The 21,611-nt window shown below is 42.5% G+C and overlaps 1 protein-coding gene across 1 annotated transcript in view; it reads right to left on the bottom strand.

The window, feature by feature from the left end:
• Positions 1-21,611, bottom strand: part of T265_09674 (hypothetical protein) — a gene marked incomplete at both ends in the record, with an annotated part of 117,825 nt that overhangs the window by 10,944 nt on the left and 85,270 nt on the right. Inside the window, 3 exons of the mRNA XM_009175825.1 lie at positions 9,259-10,144; positions 10,427-11,243; positions 17,208-17,337. Of these exons, the coding sequence (XP_009174089.1) occupies positions 9,259-10,144; positions 10,427-11,243; positions 17,208-17,337 (1,833 nt within the window). The remainder of the gene's footprint in view (positions 1-9,258; positions 10,145-10,426; positions 11,244-17,207; positions 17,338-21,611) is intronic.

Raw genomic sequence — 21,611 nt, 5'->3', positions numbered from 1 at the left:
AGTTCGGCTCCCACTTATTTTAGCTTCAATCGAATGTCACGCGTGTAATAAGTAATACACATCATGGAGTTGTACATCCAGCACTCTCCTTAAGCAAAAGGAACTTGTCACCGAGTCAACAGACTGGTTTCAGTTCTCAGAGGATGCAACGGGACAGTTTACCGTTATTGTGACGGGTGAACACCAAAAGTGCAAGGAAGATGTAGTCATTTGTGTATTTTTACATTACTCAGTCTGTTCAGTAAGGTCCTGGAAAGCTTTCTCAACGATGACTCAATCAGTCCGATAAGAAAATATCACCAGGCCTAGATTATTCGGTTCGGTGTAAACTTCTTTGATTGTTTTCACGTCAAATACTGAAACATACTCGGAAATCTTTTCCACGCAGACCTTATACTACTACAATGTGTACAAAAGAGTACAGTACAGAACAAATAAAAAGAAAATGAACCAGCTTCTTTGTCCTTGGGAATAGAGTAACTATTCATCACATATCAAGGCAATCATGTGACTTCGAAACCGGGCCTTTCAAACACACACACATATAGGCTGTTACCCAATGGGGGTTTTCGACAATAATTGAAAACTATTCTTTTGCAGCAATGAATTTGTAAGAAGTTTTTTGATGCGAACAACTTCATACTGAGCTGTACCCAACAACACATGATATTCCCATCAGGGAATTGGAGACAAAAAGGTGTAAACCGTTAAAAGGATAACGTCTGCAGTCAAGACAATAAATGATTCTCGGGAAATATGACAAAGTTGACGCACTGTTTAATTTACCCGTTGAAAACGGGCACCCGAAATCCCGACATAAACCAGCAAAGTTTAAACAGGAGTTGGTCTTGATTAAACACACTACTTTGAAAAAGAAAGTTCATGCCAGCAGAAGACTCGAATAAATCCCAGTTAACCTTCCATTTACAATATTTTTAACTGAATGTGATGTTTGAAGGCCGCCTCGTGTTTTAATTGGTATGACATTAAGGGCGTAGAGTGCATTTTCTTGATGGAACACACTACTCGGAAGGTTGCTGAAAATGTTCCGACAGCTTGTGCCAAAATCTTGCTTCTAGTGGATCATCGGGGTTCATTATGGGGAGCTTCGATGTGGATATTTGAACTCGTTGAATACAATAGTGGATAGATTCCTGTCCAAGAAATCCACTCTATCTTTGGCTTAAGATTTCAGATTCAACTGTCTGCAAGCGAAGCTTGTAGAGATGCACTAAGGATGGTTCTCTGATACATCTGGTACATCTCTCTGGTACATCGTCCCCATGGAAGCGCCGTCTTACAGATTTCCCACTTGTCGTATGTTTTGTCTTAAGTAGATGGTTTTCGAATAACGCTGAGTATTCCTGGAACAAAACAAGGTTGATTTTGCAGTGTTTGCTCGGGAATGGCGTGACCATAAATAGTTGTACATCATGATTCTAACAGTTTTTCTTCTAGCATAGGATGTTAGCAAAAGCACTGAGCTTGAAAATCATTAATGGCCCATAACGAATTGGTGCGATCCGGTACGACCATGTCAAATGCGGACGTTCTTTCCGTCCATCGCTCTGTACTGACCGGACCCCATCAAAAGTCCTGGATGCGTTGTTATGTAAGTCTTTCTTGTTGTACTAAGGTCATTGCGATCTACCTACCTACCTAGACGAACTTAGTTCTTTGGATAATCACACTAACCATTACTGACAGAAATTGCCTCGTAGTCGAGTGTTCTGTCATGCTGCGTGCTCTCTTTAGGTCAGATTAGCCGATAAAGAATGGGGCCGAATTGAACCGTTCCCCTGAGCAATTGCTCTGCCAAGTTCTCTCCGGAAGAGAGCCACTGTGTATCTTTTGTACATTTTTTGTTTTCTAGAGTTGCTGTTTGTCCAAACATGCTTTCCGAGCACTAAGTCGCATAGCCACTAAAATATCATAGCCACCATTTTGACGTGGTAACAAATCTACATGCAACACGCTTTTAAGTAGCTCGTGTATTACGAGGTTGTGTTCTAACGGGGAACAAGAATTTCATCGTAACATCATCTGTTGATAGCCGGAAAATAATTTCACCTTTTATTTATTTCCTATTTTCTATGTTTATTTTTATTCTGTAGGAGGTATGTGTATCGCTCATCAACTCCATTGGGTAACAGTCTATATGCGTTTGAAGGGCCCGGTTTCGAAGTCACGTGATTGAAACACGCTCATTCTTGTTGATTTCAAACCCAATGTTGTAAGCCATTCGTTGAATAAATGATGATACCGATATGTCCTTCAAGTGATTAATTATCCCATCAGTCAAGTGTGGTCTCACAAACGACGGTACTCGTCGTAAGAACAGTGCATACCAAAGCACAGTTTAAAACTACCAGTTGGAATATCTTCTGATGAGCTTGGACGATGCTTATTGTTGAAGTGTCAGATCTTGCCCGCCGTTTTTCCAAAGGGTGTCTTTACGGACGGTGACTAGGATTTTGTATTCCAGCACCTTGTCTATTTCCCATAGATTTCTGGAGATTTGAAATGCCATAAAAACGTTCGGTTTGGTGACGCAGTAAAAGAGGATTGGATGCAAGCGTATGGAATGCAAACGCAAGATGTTGCGCACATCCACGAGTCGAAAGCAAAAGTTGGATGTGAAGAATGCAACACTATTTACTGCAATGCTGGACAGTCTCATGAGCTTCTTGTTGAATTTTTACAGTGAAAATTTCTTTCTGTCTGATAGTGTGACAATATCATGATCGTGGAATTGTTTAGTAGTGATCGGAAGGCTATTCTTTTCAAAATACGACCGTTATCCTTATCTCTCTCGTCTCACATGCCCCGCTTATCCAAAACGAGCATTCCAAGGTCACCCTCTGGTCCTGGAACTACACGGTGCCTAGCCGGAGTATTTTTTCTACATGGCTACTTCCTTGTCAGGTCATATGTATTCCGAGCAGGCGAAACACAAAAGAATTTTTTAAAAAGCTACCCTTGTTATGGTAACCAGTCTTTCACACAGAAATGCCACAAGTGTGCTGAAGGGTTAGATCCACAGGCGCTTCTGGTTGGTCGTCTCTTATCGTAGTCTAGCCATTCTAAATTATTCGCCGGAGAACACGATTATTTCATCCAACTACCCTGAATTTGAAGGATGCCTTTAAAATTCTAAGCATTGTACTACCAACGCCAAACATGTGGATGCGTTTGTTTCAATGATGTGCATATTGGTACTGGTGGCGCACTCGACCTGTCACATATCCAAGTGGCGCTACATCATATCTGCTTTACCGCTGCATTGGAACGGAATTGGGGTCTGGAACAAACAAAGACACACACACACACGGAGGGCGACAGAGTGTTGTTTTATCCGGGGGCACCTGAATGCATGTGAGTGTAGGTGAGGGCGACCGAGGAAAAATTAACAAAATGCTAACCTAATCTGTTTGTCATCTTCCCGTTTGATTGACTGACGCTTTGCTTTGCTTTCAAGTAAACAATGCTCACTCCACAGCTGTGTGGCTGAAACCGCACATGTGTGTGTGTGTGTGTGTGCGTGAGTGTGCGTGCAACACCACGACTGGTTACATCACCTACATAGGTAAACTAGGGCATCTGATGGGCATGGGTTTGCCGTGATTCCATGGACAGACACTCACACACTTGGGGGAGGTATACCGAGGCAAATTTAATATGATGGCTGTCAAACGCATCTGGTCAAGTTCCCGTTCAGAAAGGGGCATAAACCATCGATTAATCGTTTTTTCTCTCCAAAGGTTGCGTGGTTGACAGTCATGCGACGGCTATCCTGCCTTTTTTTTCTATTACTCAGGTTTGCGATTGAATCTTTTTCCAGACTGCTCCGAGTGACCAATGCTTTTTGAATTCCCACGAATTTCGGTTTAAAACAGGTTACTGATTGTAACGTGCGATACTACACACACCACAACAGAAGGTAAAGTTAAAAATATTTGATTATGTCATAAGAGGGGGCAAGGTTAGAATGCCAGAAACCTCGGGGAACAATGGAATCTTTGAGCATCTCATTGCAGCCCTACCTAGAACAGAAAAGAGCCATTCGATCAGCATTTGCTCAACATTAATCTAGGCTAGTGCTTAGATGGAGTTGAACGGTTGAAATGTTTTCAATTGGGCCTGTAATGAATTCCAAATCATGACATTTCCAACCAAATGCACAGCGCGAAGGCTGGGTCGGAGCTGGCCGGTGTCAATGACCAAGAAATCAGGCATTTTTTTCTTCGATACAGTGTACTAGATGGACGACCAGTTTCAAATAAAATACTCAAGTAGCCTCAAAACTCCGTGAAAAGTTATCAAATTGCTGAGCTTTACTAGAGTTACCTGATATCCTGAAGCCCATCTACATAGTATGATACAGCGATCATTTCCTGTCTAGGCTTGTGCAACATGGCAGTACCTTAGCCCTTGTGCTTCCTTCGGGAAGCTAGGTAGCTAAGGAGTGCTAAAAAAGAACGATTATATTTTCATTTAATCTTTTTACCAGCGACCACTACCTCCCGCTGCGTGTACGAACGAGGTAACCGAAAAAATAACTGTCTGAGTACTGACTCCGGTCGACTCAGATGGCCTACCAACTTTCGTGTCATTTTGGGTAACCTTTGAGTTGCAGTTCATTGGATGGAGTTTCCAGCCAAGAGGTTGTGAACTCCAATTTGTTCGACATAATAACGGAATGTAAAGACTAGCTTTCACAATTGGTTGCCTTAAGTCATTAGGAGCGAATTAGCTCAGGACAGGTGAGTCGGAGTTGAAGCTACCAGTGTAACGGTGATACTACTGATGGGGGAAGCAGCATGCGAGAAGCATGTTTTCTTCTCGTAAATTCGCCTTGCGTCTCTTGAAAGGGAGATCTGGAATTTGTGGAGTCGCTTTGTAGCATTTGCTTGGATTTGAGTAATAAATAACTGGAGTCAATGAGCATCCAGGAACGTTCAGGAAAACGCGCTCAGGAGAAGATGGATGTTCAGTTTTTTTTTGTAAATAAGATGCAAATGAGAGTTTTGCTTCCCTGTCCAATAGTCTGTAACTGGTCAGTTGGCATTTTCTAATGAGTAACTCCGCAGCGAAGGTCTTCTTCCATTCACCGGCTCTTAACTTGATCCTTCAATTCGCTGAAAAAATCAATGGTCACATCGGGGGCTTACGTAATTGGAGGCATCGCTGACACATCCATCATCGGGCGCCTTCACGGGTTATGGAGCTACTGAGAGTGTGGTGAAAATTAGTAGACAGGCTTAGCTCAAAACCCTGGCATATGTGATCATTGCCTTGTGCATATTGCCGAAGTTTAACCCAAATTTGGGATGATGCACTTTGGGTCTTTCAATGTTATTCATGGAGGAAGAAACCGCGAAGAAACCTCACATAAATGGCTAATTTTCTCCAAATTTGTAGTAAACGCGTCTAGAGCGAATAGCAGACCTGGTCGCGGTTGACAGACAGTCCAATTTGGGGAGTAACCGTGGTTCCACTGAGACAGAGCCAACTAGTTCCTAGTCCATCTAATAACTTAACAACTGCGGTGAGATTTCGCTGAGTTCTGTTTTTTCAACCATATTTTCTAAGTATTCGACTCGAATTTCATTGGGTGCTGATTTCAAAAATCTTCGCTACAGTCTTAAGCTGTTCAACTTTGAATTTTCCAAAATGACACTTCCTCAAGTAGGAAACAAAATTTACGTTTGATTTCAGATGTTCGAGACTAGACTAAATTTACAGTGAAGGCAAAAAGTTCAGTTTGGATCAATGCCTGGCTGTAATCGGTGAATGGCGCTGTCACCTCATAAACACGTATGTGGACTTGGAACACATTTGCAAAATTTCAGCCCCGGTTTCTTTCTTACCTCCGGAGGAAAAAAACGCTCATCGCGCTCGACCACCCTAACATTCTTACCAAACAAACGCAACAGCTATCGTAACCGTTGGGGCAATAAAACGGTCCATAAATCGGGCTGTTTTTCCAACTATCCCTTCACCGACTGGATTCACCATAGTTTGCCTCCGGTCACATGCGACTGTTACTACGCTGCTACTTTTTTTTAAAGACATATTTCCTGCCTTTTATTTCTTTCATCGGTCTTTGATTTTTAGAATGGAAAACCAAGTAAAACAAGTGAAAGCATCATGGTTGATGCTTTGAGGTCTCGGGACAAGTGGACTCTGGAGGCCAAACTTCTGGGAAACTTGATAGAACTGCTTGTGATAGTGACTCGTCAAGGGAAGCTTGTTGACTGAAGAACGACCAATACCAATGGAAGAACACAGACTTCGTGCCAGTTTACCGGGAGAAAAAACACCAAAAGGAGTGATTCTTTTTAAATCACGAACCAAGGAGACCTCTCACTCAATTGCGACTGACTAATCAAAAAAGAAATGACCGCTCTTTCAGTAAGGTGCATTATTGGCCTCGGCATTGATGGTGCGCTAGAAAACGTGTACAGCTCTCAGTTTACTTTTTCTCAAACTCATAAATGAAGCCAAGCTACGGTAACAGTTTTTATTCTAACACTTAGTTCCGACAGAAGACGGCCGTGCTACACACGTTGATGTGGAACTTGCATCTACAAGCTCAAACAGCTAAAAACAAAGAAATCCCCGTTGTCCCAGAGTAAGCGCCAGCCTTATTACCCAAATGATTTCTGTCAGTTATTTTAAGTTAAGCAGAATTGAATACGAAAATAGATTCCTCGACTGAATACTTACTTTCCTCCCAAATTCCATAACACTGTTTTCGAAATTTGTGGATGACAGACGTAGTGTTTCTGGCTATTTTTACAGCTCTTGGTTACATCGACCAGGTGTACGTGCCCCCAGCAATGCGCTTCTGATCTGACTGTTTGCTCTCAAGGTGATTAACATAAATGGTCTGCGGTTATCACCAGCGTTCACGCTTAAGAGTGATAGTTGAAAACCAACATTCCCCAATGACAGCATTTTGTAGCGCTACTCGAGAGGCGCCGGAGGCTGAATAAGGGCACAGAGTCCTGCAGCTTCCATCTTTTACCCGTCTATCTATCTATCTATCTATCTATCTATCTATCTATCTATCTATCTATCTATCTATCTATCTATCTATCTATCTATCTATCTATCTATCTATCTATCTATCTATCTATCTATCTATCTATCTATCTATCTATCTATCTATCTATCTATCTATCTATCTATCTATCTATCTATCTATCTATCTATCTATCTATCTATCTATCTATCTATCTATCTATCTATCTATCTATCTATCTATCTATCTATCTATCTATCTATCTATCTATCTATCTATCTATCTATCTATCTATCTATCTATCTATCTATCTATCTATCTATCTATCTATCTATCTATCTATCTATCTATCTATCTATCTATCTATCTATCTATCTATCTATCTATCTATCTATCTATCTATCTATCTATCTATCTATCTATCTATCTATCTATCTATCTATCTATCTATCTATCTATCTATCTATCTATCTATCTATCTATCTATCTATCTATCTATCTATCTATCTATCTATCTATCTATCTATCTATCTATCTATCTATCTATCTATCTATCTATCTATCTATCTATCTATCTATCTATCTATCTATCTATCTATCTATCTATCTATCTATCTATCTATCTATCTATCTATCTATCTATCTATCTATCTATCTATCTATCTATCTATCTATCTATCTATCTATCTATCTATCTATCTATCTATCTATCTATCTATCTATCTATCTATCTATCTATCTATCTATCTATCTATCTATCTATCTATCTATCTATCTATCTATCTATCTATCTATCTATCTATCTATCTATCTATCTATCTATCTATCTATCTATCTATCTATCTATCTATCTATCTATCTATCTATCTATCTATCTATCTATCTATCTATCTATCTATCTATCTATCTATCTATCTATCTATCTATCTATCTATCTATCTATCTATCTATCTATCTATCTATCTATCTATCTATCTATCTATCTATCTATCTATCTATCTATCTATCTATCTATCTATCTATCTATCTATCTATCTATCTATCTATCTATCTATCTATCTATCTATCTATCTATCTATCTATCTATCTATCTATCTATCTATCTATCTATCTATCTATCTATCTATCTATCTATCTATCTATCTATCTATCTATCTATCTATCTATCTATCTATCTATCTATCTATCTATCTATCTATCTATCTATCTATCTATCTATCTATCTATCTATCTATCTATCTATCTATCTATCTATCTATCTTCCTATCTATCTATCTATCTATCTATCTATCTATCTATCTATCTATCTATCTATCTATCTATCTATCTATCTATCTATCTATTATCTATCTATCTATCTATCCTTCTATCCATCTATGTATGTATTTTATATGTACGGCTGTAGATATAGATATATTGACCAATAACGCCTCCGAAATCTTCTCCAGGCCTGATGAAGACACCATATCATTAACCTTGAAGTTCGCCAGATAATTTTTGGATGAATCTCTACAACTCAATAGATCACCCGATCGCACCCCATTTTACGCCGCTTAGGTCATGTACTTCGTCGCCAGATTACTATTCATCTCCTAAAGCCCCTTCGTCCAGTTTTTTATCGTTTGGATGCGACCAAAGGGCGGTCACTCCATCACTTGACGACGGAGCATGAAAGATTCCACAATTAAACTCAATCACGACGGTAACTGCTGTCTCCCCAGATGTGGACCGCGGTACAAGACAAACCAGTGGTTCTTGACCCTGATAGATATGAGTGTCATGCAGCCAATGGCGCACCTACTTCAAAGCTATCAGCTTCATTGCTTAGCTCTCATACCCCGCCATACTGATCAGCCACGAACGTTCGACGTCAGTCAGGTGATTAGGTTATCAAACCGAATATGTGGCTCTCATTCTCTTATCTTTATCCTCAGTGAACGGCTTTCAACCTGGAGACTGAACTAGGTCGAACTGATTCACGTGGTGAGTTAGTGATATTATACTGTGACGTGACCTGCTCACCTGAGCAATTAGATTGCCAGCAAACAAGCCAACAACCATCTACGCTACCTGAGCTACCAACATTTCCTCTATAGAAGACGAAATGTATTTTGGGCAACTGTGGCGTAGACGTGGTCGCGAAATCTCCTACTTTCATCTCTACTTCCGGTGGACTTTAGTAGTTTCTTCCCCGTGGATAGACAGTATGAAAATCAGACTGACTAACTTACCGAGGACTTGGGAATAATCCCGGCTTGGACGGAGGCTGTCGGTGAGACAGACCAATCGGTGGTCTGAGAAAAAACACCAATATAGGACGTGGAACAGTTGACGGACTGGGGCGCTTGAGCAACAATAATTGGGGGTTCCGCCGTGTTGGACAGTAGTAATGTGGACTGGTTCGGGAAAAGATTTTCCGGTCGAATAATTTGTGGAGAGGATGACGGTAGGATAGCAGTCAAGGCCACGGTACCCATTGTCGAAGGCACTGTATCGACGGGAAGGCGGATTGAGGTACTTCCGGCTAAGGTAAACGAGTTGTTCAGCATCTGCGTAGAGTTGATTAGTGTGGTGGTTTGTGGAGAGAGCGACTGGATGGGAGCAGTCAAGACACAATTCGAAAACGAAGGCACAAGTGTTGGAACGATATTATCAGTAGTATTATTTGCTACAGGTATGAGGTTGTTGGTTTGAATACCATGAGTTGAAGGTGGACTCCAGAGTGAAGTCAAAATTGTTTGGCCTTGGGGTTCGGCGGGGTGCGCGTTGGGAGAAGGGCTCGACTGTACAGATGGCTTCTCAGGCCCATGTTGGGGGTACTGGGTATACGGGACCCGAGGACTGAGGCTCGGATGGCTCATGTGTACCAGGTTGACTCCCAGACCTATGGTTCTTGGTGTGGGGGGAACGGCTTCGGCAGTGATGACAGCTTGGGAGTTGGTGGTTACAGCCGTTGCCGCACCAATGGTGACGACATTGGTTGGAACTAGTAATCGAGGCGAGTTCGTCACCAAGATGAAGTCCTCTGCAAGATGATGAGAGAACAAATATGGTGGATAAAATAGGACTGGGTAGAATTTTGATGGAATTTTAGACTTTCGGAGTAACAGTGCGTCTCTGAAGCAACTAGGCTATGAGAAACCCAACAGAGTAGGGAACTATGAGCGTTATCAATGAGTTGTAATCGACTGGAACTTTATTCATTGGGAAAAGGAATTAGCTCTACTTATCTCTTCAATGAACCTGTGACTGATGGGATTACCACTTGGCTAGCCTAGCTTAGGGGTGGACATACAGTTGATAGGCGCAGAACTAGGTTTGTTGGCAAAGAACCAAATATCAAGTAAGCGTCCGATAAGAAATCAGAAAGACAGGAGAAATCCACAGATAAACACACACACACAGTACTCGCCTAGCGTATTGAGTGCATTGTGATTCACCGATGTGACAGTGGTTGGGGCGACGGGGCATTTATTCTTAAACGGATATTCCGGACTTTGCACCAAGTTTGGAACTAGACCGTCTGCACTGGAATAGGGGCCAACCGTTGCAACAGCCACCGTTGGGATTAGGTTCGCGGGTTTCGGGCTGAGGTGAACTACCGAAATGTTGGCACGGGTGTTTGGTGTGACCAAAACCGACCCAGTCGGACACTCGGACAGACCGACTGCGTTGGGTTGTCGGTGTAACAGTTCCTGTTGTTGTGGCTGTTGAACGTCCGTTGAACTCTGCACACTGGCTTGGAGGTCCAATGCTGGCTGCCCAACGGGACAAATATCGTAATTCAGATGGACAAACCGGTCAGAAGGATATTGTTGTTGTTGCTGTTGCTTCTGCTGCTGTTTTCGTTCCTCATTGTTTGATTTATCACCATCAGCCTGATCCACTGCAGAAAGTGTGTCGGAGACGAGGCCAACTACTCCTAGATCAAACAGGTCTGGATTGTCATTTTTTTGTAGACCTTGGCAATAAGGATGTGAAACCTCGTGGGATGTAACATCCATTGACAAACAGCTTCCACTATCCGTACTGCAAACATCCTCACGTGACTCTTTGCTGCTCACCTGCTTTGTTATACGGCCGGTGTTTTGAGTTTTCAGCTTAGATGTCGACATCCAAACCGATTTACCTTGCAGTTCGTTTGATTGTAGATGCTTTTCGTGTACAATCGCAGCACTTGGAACCTTGTCCAACCAACGTGGTTTGCTGCCGTCCTCTGAACACGGGCAATAACAAAGAGAGAGAGAAAGAGTGAAAAGAAGTCGATGAAGATTGTCACAGCGTTTGAAGAAGGCAAGAAAGAAATAGCACCAAAGGAAGAACTGATGCTGTTTGGTCATGGTTCCGATGCTCTTCTGTGTAATAAATCGAGTAAAGGTCAGAGAACAATATTTATGGGGAGAACACAAAGATTCACAGTTGACACTCAGAAACAGACCGTGCACAATCGCCCCCCTAAAAAGCATCAACACACGACAAGCAATCCACATTAAGAGGTCCCTTTATTCTGACACGTTGCGACTTCGTCGGAAATTGATGTCCCGCAACAGACGACCCACAGCTTCAATGAAGATCCCTGAATGACCTCGAGAACAGAATCTTTCCCCAGCACAGACCAGAACTAGGAATTCACAAAATGGTCCTCATGTAATTTCACACCAGTCAGGTGTCAGACCTGTAGTCTGAGGAGCAAAAAGCGGTTTCACCAACAACTGGGGATCACAACTATCACACTGTTTCCCCTGCAGCAGAGACCACCGTTCAAATGGGGCTGCGCTGGTGACCGCGTGCGGTAGAACCATTTGTTTACCACACATGTAAATATCGTTTAATACACAGAACATCGGTAGCTTCACAACTCGACGTACTGTATGTTCGACCAAGTTACTTGACCATCAGGAAGGAAATAAGTAATATTCATAATGGAAACTACTCACAACGTCGCTGAAACTCTTCGACACGACCAAGTTACTTGACCATCAGGAAGGAAATAAGTAATATTCATAATGGAAACTACTCACAACGTCGCTGAAAACTCTTCGACAGCCCACGACCGGTTTTGCTCTTATTGGGGCTCATCAAGTAGGCACAGTCCCGAAGTTTCCGTCAACCTTATGTTCTACTTGAACCAAAATTGGACTAGTTTCGAAAAATACATTCATTTGAAAATCAGTTTTGTTTTTCACAAGAGAATCGACTGAATCTCTCGTTTATGATATTCTAATTCTGAAGACAGATGACCCTGTTTAGATATATCATTTCTTTGTGGCACGCATGTGGTGAACTCATCTGTATTTAGTCTTCCCATTACAACTAGTTAGCGAAGCGTTTTCAGCAACCTCGTGAGTATATTCCTTTATGAAAATATACTGCCATATCTCGAATATCGTGTTAACTGAAACATGAGGTGGCCTGTGTGCAGCACATTCAGTTGTAGAATATCACAGACGAGAGATTCAGTTGAGTCTCTTGTGAAAAACCAAACTGATTTGCAAATGAGTGTGTTTCTCGAAAATAACTAATCCTTTCTTTCTTTCTCAGCTCAGATATGCTCTGTGTGATCACTTGGTTGCAGTTTTAAGAAAACAGTCTACCGCCTATTCACTTATGAAACCCATTCTAGCTGTTGCACATGTCTGTAGATGGCAAGCACTTTCAGAAAAACGTTCCAGCCCCCAAGTACTCTCTTCCATATCCGAACAAGCAAAACGGAAATACAGCAGGCACCGAGAGGGGTTACATAAGACAAGTCTATCCGTACCGAAGTACATACTGTGAAAGATTGCGTACCATATTTTCCTATGAGGGGGAGCTATGTATCTGAGTGAGTCAGAAAGAATGGGACCAACTGTGTCTGAAGATGGCACTGCATGTTTCTGCCGAAACGAACACTACAATCAACGCGTGACCACAGGAGATCATATCAGGTAGCTGGCCAATCAGGTTTGGTCCTTTTACCAGGCATAATAATCAGTCCAAATTTGTGTAGCACGATAGCAGATAATTGACATTACCATTGCGTATCCATACCAAGTACAATTAGCTGCGGATACACAACACACGAACCCTCAAACGTGCTCAAAATAGGATGGACGAGCTGCGCATAAATACCGTTGAAACAATCGTACTTCACTTGGAATTTCAGTTCCAAAAGACGACAGAAACTACAGGGATAAATCAAGGCTTGGTCCGTGCGAAGTGAAACTGATGTCGTTTCTACCCGATGTGTCACCTGTACCCAAAATTTATTAAAACGTCCCGTGGGCTGTCGAAACAGTGTATAACGTCTTCGAGAGGGCACAGCAGGTGAATAGTAGGGGAACAAGTTGATGTACGGTGGGGGACTTTTACCAATCACCAACTGTTAGAAGATCTAGCAGATACAGTATCTTTATCTCAAAAAGACAATCCAGTGTCATTTATTTGTCTCGACAGGATCTGTTCGCAGCGTGATTTGGCGGTAATTAGTTTGTCCGCGACTGTACGCGCAATGCAATTTTTGGGTAACCAGTACATACATGCACACAGGAATAAATACGGGTGTGAAAGCATAGCTAAATAGTTTAATAGCTGGGAGCCGAGTGGTCGTACAACAGGGATGTATTTTTCTGATTGTAACTTCTGTTAATCAGTGGAAAGTACACTGAGACATAATAGGGAATGAACAGTAAACGACCGAGGAATGGAGCCGTGCGGGGAGGAATCTTCTCTACAGGACTGTAGTGAACCAATCCGATTGCGTGAAAATTTGGACAGAATATGTACCAGCCTGTACAGTAATCGTTGGTAACCACATGTCCTTCTTTATTCGTTAAAACCGACCTTGATTTCTGGTTTGTGGGAATTCTGGTCTTGTCGGTTAATGAACACTATCTACGAAGCTTATACCGCTCAAGAACAGGCAGTCTTCCGTATGGTAAAAGCAAGGACAAGCCATTCTATCTTCTCATATAAAATTACGTTAAGTATTTGCGATCCGACTGACCTCCAGTGTAGCCACTACCCGATACAATCAGTCCTCAGAACTCTTTAACCATAGGTCTCTTTATCAAGTTTTACTTGTTTACCCCTGCTAGTTTCAACCGCTTTAAAACTACGTGACTGCTTCTCTTCCAAAACGAATTAAAGTTGTGGTCTTGCGGTCTATTTCCTGTGTATTTTTATTCAATGGGCTTGGAAACTCCAATCTCCCTCTTCTAGACCTTCCATGATAGCTCAATCTTTTGGGTTATCTTTGGGTGATGGACTGAACTGTGTAAGCTTATCGATTTCACGAAATACGCTCATTTGCAAACAAATTCGGTTTTTCGAGAGACTCACCTAGAACCCAGCTTTATGATGTTTTTTATGAGAATATACTGCGATATACCGACAACTGAACGGTGAGGTGCAGCATATTCAGTCAGTTAAAACCATCATAAATGAGAGATTCGGTTGGGCTCCAGGTGAGTCTCTCGAAAAACCAAATTTGTTTGCAGTTGGGTGTAGTTTGCTAATCATATGCAATCTGATCTCAAGTAGAACATAAGGTTGACGGAAACTCAGAGAGTGTGCCTAGATGATGCTTCCCAAGAAAGGCAAAACCGGTCGTGGGCTGTCGACGAATTTTCAGCAACCTTATGAGTAGTGTATTACGTCGATCAATATCCATTTGTGCAGTGCCCAGGTTCTCTATGCTGAAGATGGGAACTTCGTCCGCTACAGTTGCGTCAACCTTATGTTCTACTTGAACCCGAATTGGAATGTTTTCGATATCTCGGATATCGTGCCAACTGAAACATGAGGTGACCTGTGTGCGGCACATTCAGTTGTAGAATATCACAAATGAGAGATTCAGTTGAGTCTCTCGTGCAAACTAAATTGATTTGCAAATGAGCGTATTTGTCGCTGTCAGTCCAATCTGGGTTCAAGTAGAACATAAGGTTGACGGAAACTGGGTCGCGTTCGATGAATCGGGCACACCAATCACATCGCTCAAGTGTGAACACGTTCGCCTGTTCAGACGTGGTAATTCAGATGCGTCCAACGTGCGATGGCGGAGTAGTGGTTACACGCTCGCCTCGCATGTCTGTTCAAATCCTGGTACGCTCATTGGATGTGCACTGCTGATTTGCTCTAATGAGAGCGAAACTCGAGTCCAGTGCTTCCCTTTGGTGTGGACTCACCGGAATAATCACGCCAAAGCAGGAACACGACCGTTCAAACAAGAGTGGTGTGACTGTGAACAAAATATCTATTCTACAAAACCCCCAGATTGCAGATTAAGATTTGAAGAGTCTTCATACTTATTCTTGTGATTAATCCAGCCGTACGATATCTGTGTGGCCTGATCCTATTGACTTTCAAGGATTGCAGTCACCAGCAAGTCATGTCATTCTCGTAGGCCAGCAGTTTGGTTTACTTTGGGCTAGCAATCGATTGCTGATCCTGGTACTTGTCACCATTATTGTAGGTTTGCTATCAAACATAAACTCAGCAGATTACCTCAAACGGCTGCTTTCAACCGATTTATAAATGTACAGCAGAAAACTCTACCGTCAAATGGATGAAGCCTTCACGAGATCAAGGTAGAGACCATTCTTTGCTGATTTTCCTACGGGCAAACTACCCGCCACCACCCTTAATACGATGGTGTCTTGTTTGGCGACAGGCGATGTACGAGTGATCCTATGTTTCTTTTGGGAACAATTACCTAAAAATATGAGGAATAACAGACTGGCCAGCTGTCACTCCAAGTTAATGCCCGCACAAAAGTCAACATAAATGAGGAAATACAACCACTACCCTATGGGAGTGAAGATACTTTCAACGTAAAATCTTTTCAACAGGACAATAAAGAAGTCGTTGAGAAGTCGTTGCTCGAGGAGCCAGTCAACCGCATGAGGTGGATCCCGTGATTGAAGGATGAGCGGCGCGATTTTCCGTCTAAATGCGAGTTAATCAGGCTGCTGATCAGCCGCCCGTGGCCGAACCGCTAAGTGTTCAAACTACTAGCCAGGAGTTCGCGGGTTCGAGACTCTTCAGAGCTTCGTGGATGGGCACTCGTTGATGATTCCGAATAAGGATGAAACAGCTGTACAGTGCTTCTAGGCTTTTCAGCATAGACTGGCTTCACTTACGGGACGAAATCTCCACAATAGAGATATTTACTCTGCAAGTGTAAATTGGACTTCCGTGAGAGGTATTTTCTGGCAGCGTCTAGTCTGATCGGCTCCTAGAAATAATTGTGGTAAACACTGGTACACTGTTACCAAACTCCATCTGTGTCTGCGATACCAAAGGGGCTCAATCTCCCAATGCTTCATGCAGACGTCGGTCAACAGATAACTATCTCTAGTCAACGTATAGTCTGAAAGCAACCGGAATTTCGGATGCCTCATCAGACAACTTTCAAATTGAGACTGTTGGTTGCTGGTTCGCAAGGTTGTCAAACATGAGGTGCCTTTCCCAGTCCCCCGTTCCTGCAGGATGTCAAGCCATTTTCTGAACCATTGTGTAAATTACTGTCTGAACATCTCCCGTCGCTAAACAGACGACGCATCGGCATTACAGTATTATCTCACCACCTAGTAGATAAACGACAGCAAGCAGAAACTGCCTTCGCAGTCCAAGACTACCGAAACCGGAGAGAATATGGAAGACGTATATAGCGGCAATTGTCGTTATTGGGGCCCACAGACCGGATCTTTGGGTTCAGAGTGGTTCTGTCGAAATGCTGCGTCCATTGCGGTCTAGCCTGAACAGCAGAGATTACTTTCCGACAGAGGGCACGGTGCCAAATGACTAGCGCTCAACACGCTACCCAGGTCATCTCAAAGAACCACACTTGTCCCTGTCACTTGACCAGTGCGTTACGTTTTCTGACCTCAATTTCTTACTGGCTAATTATTTATCGGTGGCCCCAATGTGTATGGAAATTCTACGTTCTCACTAAAACGTCCGCTCCATACCAGAATTCGTTCGCTTTGTCATATCACCTTGAAAATAACAGACTGTAAATATTGTCATTTCTTGTTGACTGAACAACATTCAGAAGAAGCAAATTTTATTTGTTCACTAAAGCTTTTTAACAATAAAAAACCGTACATTTTGAGTGTTTGGACGGACGGTATTCCGCCATACTTCTTTAAACGTTGATGAGGAATTTTCTGGAAACTAGATAACACTGAAGAAGGCTTACTTTTCCGCACTTGAATCAGATCGGGCCGCATACCCACGAGAAAGCATTTTTTCAACCTGCATGCTGGACACTCACGTCGCGTGCTCGGAGTAATCTCGTGCTCGCCTGTCTTCGACGTACACGTCAGTTCCTGGGGGCAAAAAGAAACAATTTTAGTAAGACGTTACTACTGACTGGGTGATGATCTGTGCCAGACAAACTAGCAGGGAGCAACAGGATGGTAGATAAAGAGGGCGTGATAACTTAATTGGCATGCCCGGGTCTTCCAGTGTGGTAATAAGGTCTCCAACGCGTCTTCCCAAGAAGGACAACAAAAAAGCAACGGAACGACTGCATGGTGAGGACTACCACTGACAGACATATTGCAGCTTTTCGTCTAGACGTGGATGTTATCTTGTTTCACCGTGGGAAGTCGTCACCCTAACCACGTAGTAAAGGTAAAAATGAGGACGGGCATAACTTGGAACGAACTGGACATCACAGAGAGTGAAAAGACCGTAGGGTACAAACTGTAATTGACTGTTTTGATTATACATGCAGTAGGACACCTCCGCTGGGGAAGAATCCCAAAAAGTAGTAAGATTTTGAAGTTAATCATGCATGCAGAGGTGCTTTGCTGTTTCGTGTCCATTATTCCTACATAATTTTGAAACATAAGTAGTCATTATTATCTAACTGTTTAGGCGTCTGAAATTTCTACCAGCTACACAGTGTTTCCGGTCACTTTGAATTTCAACACACCCTACGGTTTTTGTTTCACCTTTCAGAACTATCCTTACCGAGCTTTCGGTGGGTATCATTTGGGTAAAATTTTTGATACTTGATTAGATCAGTATCTAGTTTTCAGTTCCGGGCTGGATGTCTGAATAGAACTGCTTTGCTTGCCTGCAAACACACTGCAATGTATTCATTTATCGTTAGCCCTTTTTCCCAACGCCCTGGTCTACACTCACATCTGCTGAGCTTTGTCGAACACTTTCAGCCGGCATGAAACAAGCAATTATTAATGAACTTTTTGACTAAAACATGAATAGAAGCACAGTGCATCTATTGCGGGCCTGGTGCCGCAGTGCTTGCCAGTACACTCAAAATACCGTCTTTCACGGTAAACCGAGAAAAAAAGCAGATTTGTAATGGGCAAATGAGTGTTCAGTTTTCAGCGGTTTTTCCGCAACAAGATGATCGGTTTTATTTGCGGTATTTCGACTTAAGACAACCAGTAGTTTCTTGTTTTAGATGACTGCAACAAAGTACAGGTGCGTGGTGACCAAGACGTGAAGGAGCCTAGATTTATTCCACAGAATTGTCTGAATAGCTGCGATATGTTGGGTGTCTTTGCTGGTAAGGAACATACTTCCAAATAACGCAGTTTCGAGTTCCTTGTCTTGTTCTAACTGGATCGATCACTTTTACGCTGTTCGACTATGCTCGACATATGAGTTTGAATCGGTGGGCAGGCTAGTACGAAGCGATTTTCTGGACGTCACTTCACAAAGTTACCAAGTATGAAGAGGACTGGTGGGTGGACGTTGCCACATCAGTAGTAAAACGATAGTATTCCTCCTCATTATCCATTGAAAATTTGTTCAGCAAAATGTGAGCAAATTTAAAAAAAGAAATTATGAACAGATTCCCACTTCCGAAGAGAATTTACAGTGGTATTCATAAAGGTAGGTCAAACTTATTGAAACATTTCCTTCCATTTGCTTTGTTTAATGGAACCTTGTACGCATCCACTATACATCTATTAAACAGAGAGACAGTATCGTTCGTGGATCAATTTCAGTTGGATAACTGAGAGATTTTGGCAAGGCTCAGTTGAATCCCCTGGTTAACACCATGTTTATGCCCACAAATTCAACCCTGTATAGTCTTTTCGAATCCTGGTTATGAGATCTCTGCGACCCCCTTTGACTGGAACACCTTCAGCCTGTTAGTACTCCATTCACGCGCCGTTCGATTTTGTGATTGAAGTCTGTGTTTAACACCAAAACGCAACAGTTTAAGGCCATAAGTGCAATTTTCATACTAAACTAATTCAAAAATGAGTGTATCTCAACTACTGAAAGTTTGCCCTAAAACAAATGCATAAGTTGTGCCAGTATCCCTCGAGGAGCAAAATTCACTCATGAAACTGTGTTCACACTGGTCAAAACAATCAGGCATCTTACATAGCTTTATTCTCATACAGTCAATTCGGACCCAGGGGTCCATCCACCGGCTTGACGGGTGAAGCAACAGGTAGGCCTACTATATGGCTTATTCGTCCTGATTCTCGTGAGGAGCACTGTAATGCATAGTTTGAATAGTATAAGCTACATTCCGTGGCCATGAATAAGTTGTAGTTTGAAGAATAACAAAGGAACAAAGCAAACGGCCTCAAATTAGCATCCCTTTTTATGGCCAACGCAGCTGCAAGAGACTGAGAAAGTAATGTTTCTTCATTTCGGCAAAACACGCAATAAGTGTCTAACTTTTGCAGTCCCCGGGCAATTTTCCACGGAGTAAACTGATGAAATTTTAGCCGGAATCACATCCGCTTAAATTTCTAATGTTTGGTGAGACACCTTAGCCCCCCGTCTGCGGATCAAGAAGACTGAAACCGCTTAGTCCTAACTGTGCTGAGAACTGTGCGTCGTCGATGAGTTTCTCTTAAAAACAAGTATCAGCAGTTTATTGCAAAACCGTATCTCGGGCCGATCCGATGAGTGTGCTTGGATCATAAAATCTACACACAAGGACAGTTTTCCACTAACTAGATCATGTATGATATTTTCTGTTGTGATGCAACCCGAATGATTATGACGATGCTGATGGAAAGGAATGTTAATTAGTCCGTAGACGATATGTGATGGGCGTGCGTGTTCGATGGAGGGAGATGCAGCCTCGCTCTCTCTCTCTCTCCCATATCTCCACGTCACACCAGCCTAAAAAAGAATATTTTCAGTAAAAAGCTAATTAGACTTATTAAAGGAACTCAGACTGAATTTCAGTATCCACACTAGTGTTGGAAGCTTACGGGGAGGGAGATGTTACCTTCGAAGGTTTAGATTCTGGGATTTAGAGGTAGTCGAAAAGGGCTCACGACCGGCCGTTAGATTTTCCTTAGTAGTGGATGATACCGTCTAATAGGAAACTGCTCCCCGTTCCCGGATTCACTGTAACATTTACGATCACAGTGTGCAGCTGACAACCAAAGGTACATTTTCTTCCAAATTAGCTTGTTGAAACCAACGTGCTCCGTGGTGTGTGACGTCTGGTAAGGAATGATAGTATGGAGTTGTTGCTATTTATCACTAAGCTAAAAGTCTTGGAAAAGACGTTAGCCATCCTTATACATAACTTGATCCAAAAAGCAACCACTCAGCTCAGATTTGTACGACAATTTATCGATGACACAAAGCACAACGGTCAACATCAAATAGTCTGCTGCGATGTGGCATGCTTGTGTGCTATGTACCAGCAGTGATATTCCAGTTGATGGGTTTATAGTGGATGGGTGAAGTTCCGTCAGTGTTAAGAGTATGTAGCAACAGGTAATGATACAGTATAAGGTTTGAATCAAGACATACCATACCTGAAACTATTTGAAACAGGTCTCTGGATGGTGCCGTATGTAGCCTTATCTGGGCCCGATCATTGCAACAACTTCAACCCAGTCTATTAATGGCAACCCCCTAGAGGCACTAAGAATGAACCTGTTGCATAAGTGTCTACTTGTAACCCTTCTTTTAAGAATGCCTCCTCTTTCAGGAAAGCTGTTTATCTGCTGCACAAATTCCTGTGCTTAACTTCACATGGGTTTCTCATAAACGTCTTTTATCGAAAGTCACCTAATAGCACACTGTACAAACCCATCTTTCGCTAAACAGTTGACAGTCGTCGACAAATAGCTTCGTTTGACAAGGGAATCATCTCTCTCAGCTGAATGCACCTGAATCTCACATTTATGGCAGTCTACTTTAACTGAACGTATTTCGCAAAGGGGGCCTAATTTATCAGTTGAAGGGTGGAAGAGAGCCACAGGCGGTCAAACAATGAATTGGCAGCGAAGTATAAAAGCCAGTACCAGCAAACCCAGCTGCGCTGGCCGTCTTCCTAGATGGAGCCATGAGCGGGCCATATTCAATAGTTAGAGACATTGGCAGACATGGCTCAGTTGCGCCCTCAATGGCACTGATGCATCCAAGCTATTGCCATCAATGCATAGCTGCTCTCTTCCCAATCCACCCACCACTTGACAGCCCACTGACAATGCTACGTTTATGCACCAATTTATCAGCTCCCACCTCCAATGCGCAGCTACCTACCCCAGCTCCCCGAAACATCGGTGAACGAAACTGTGGCAGCTACAACCACTGTACGACCAGTACGCGGTTATTACAGCTGCTGCTGCTGCTGCTG

Source organism: Opisthorchis viverrini (genome assembly GCF_000715545.1).
Source record: "Opisthorchis viverrini unplaced genomic scaffold opera_v5_296, whole genome shotgun sequence".
Taxonomy (NCBI): domain Eukaryota; kingdom Metazoa; phylum Platyhelminthes; class Trematoda; order Opisthorchiida; family Opisthorchiidae; genus Opisthorchis; species Opisthorchis viverrini.
This window is presented reverse-complemented; position numbering and strand designations above follow the sequence as displayed.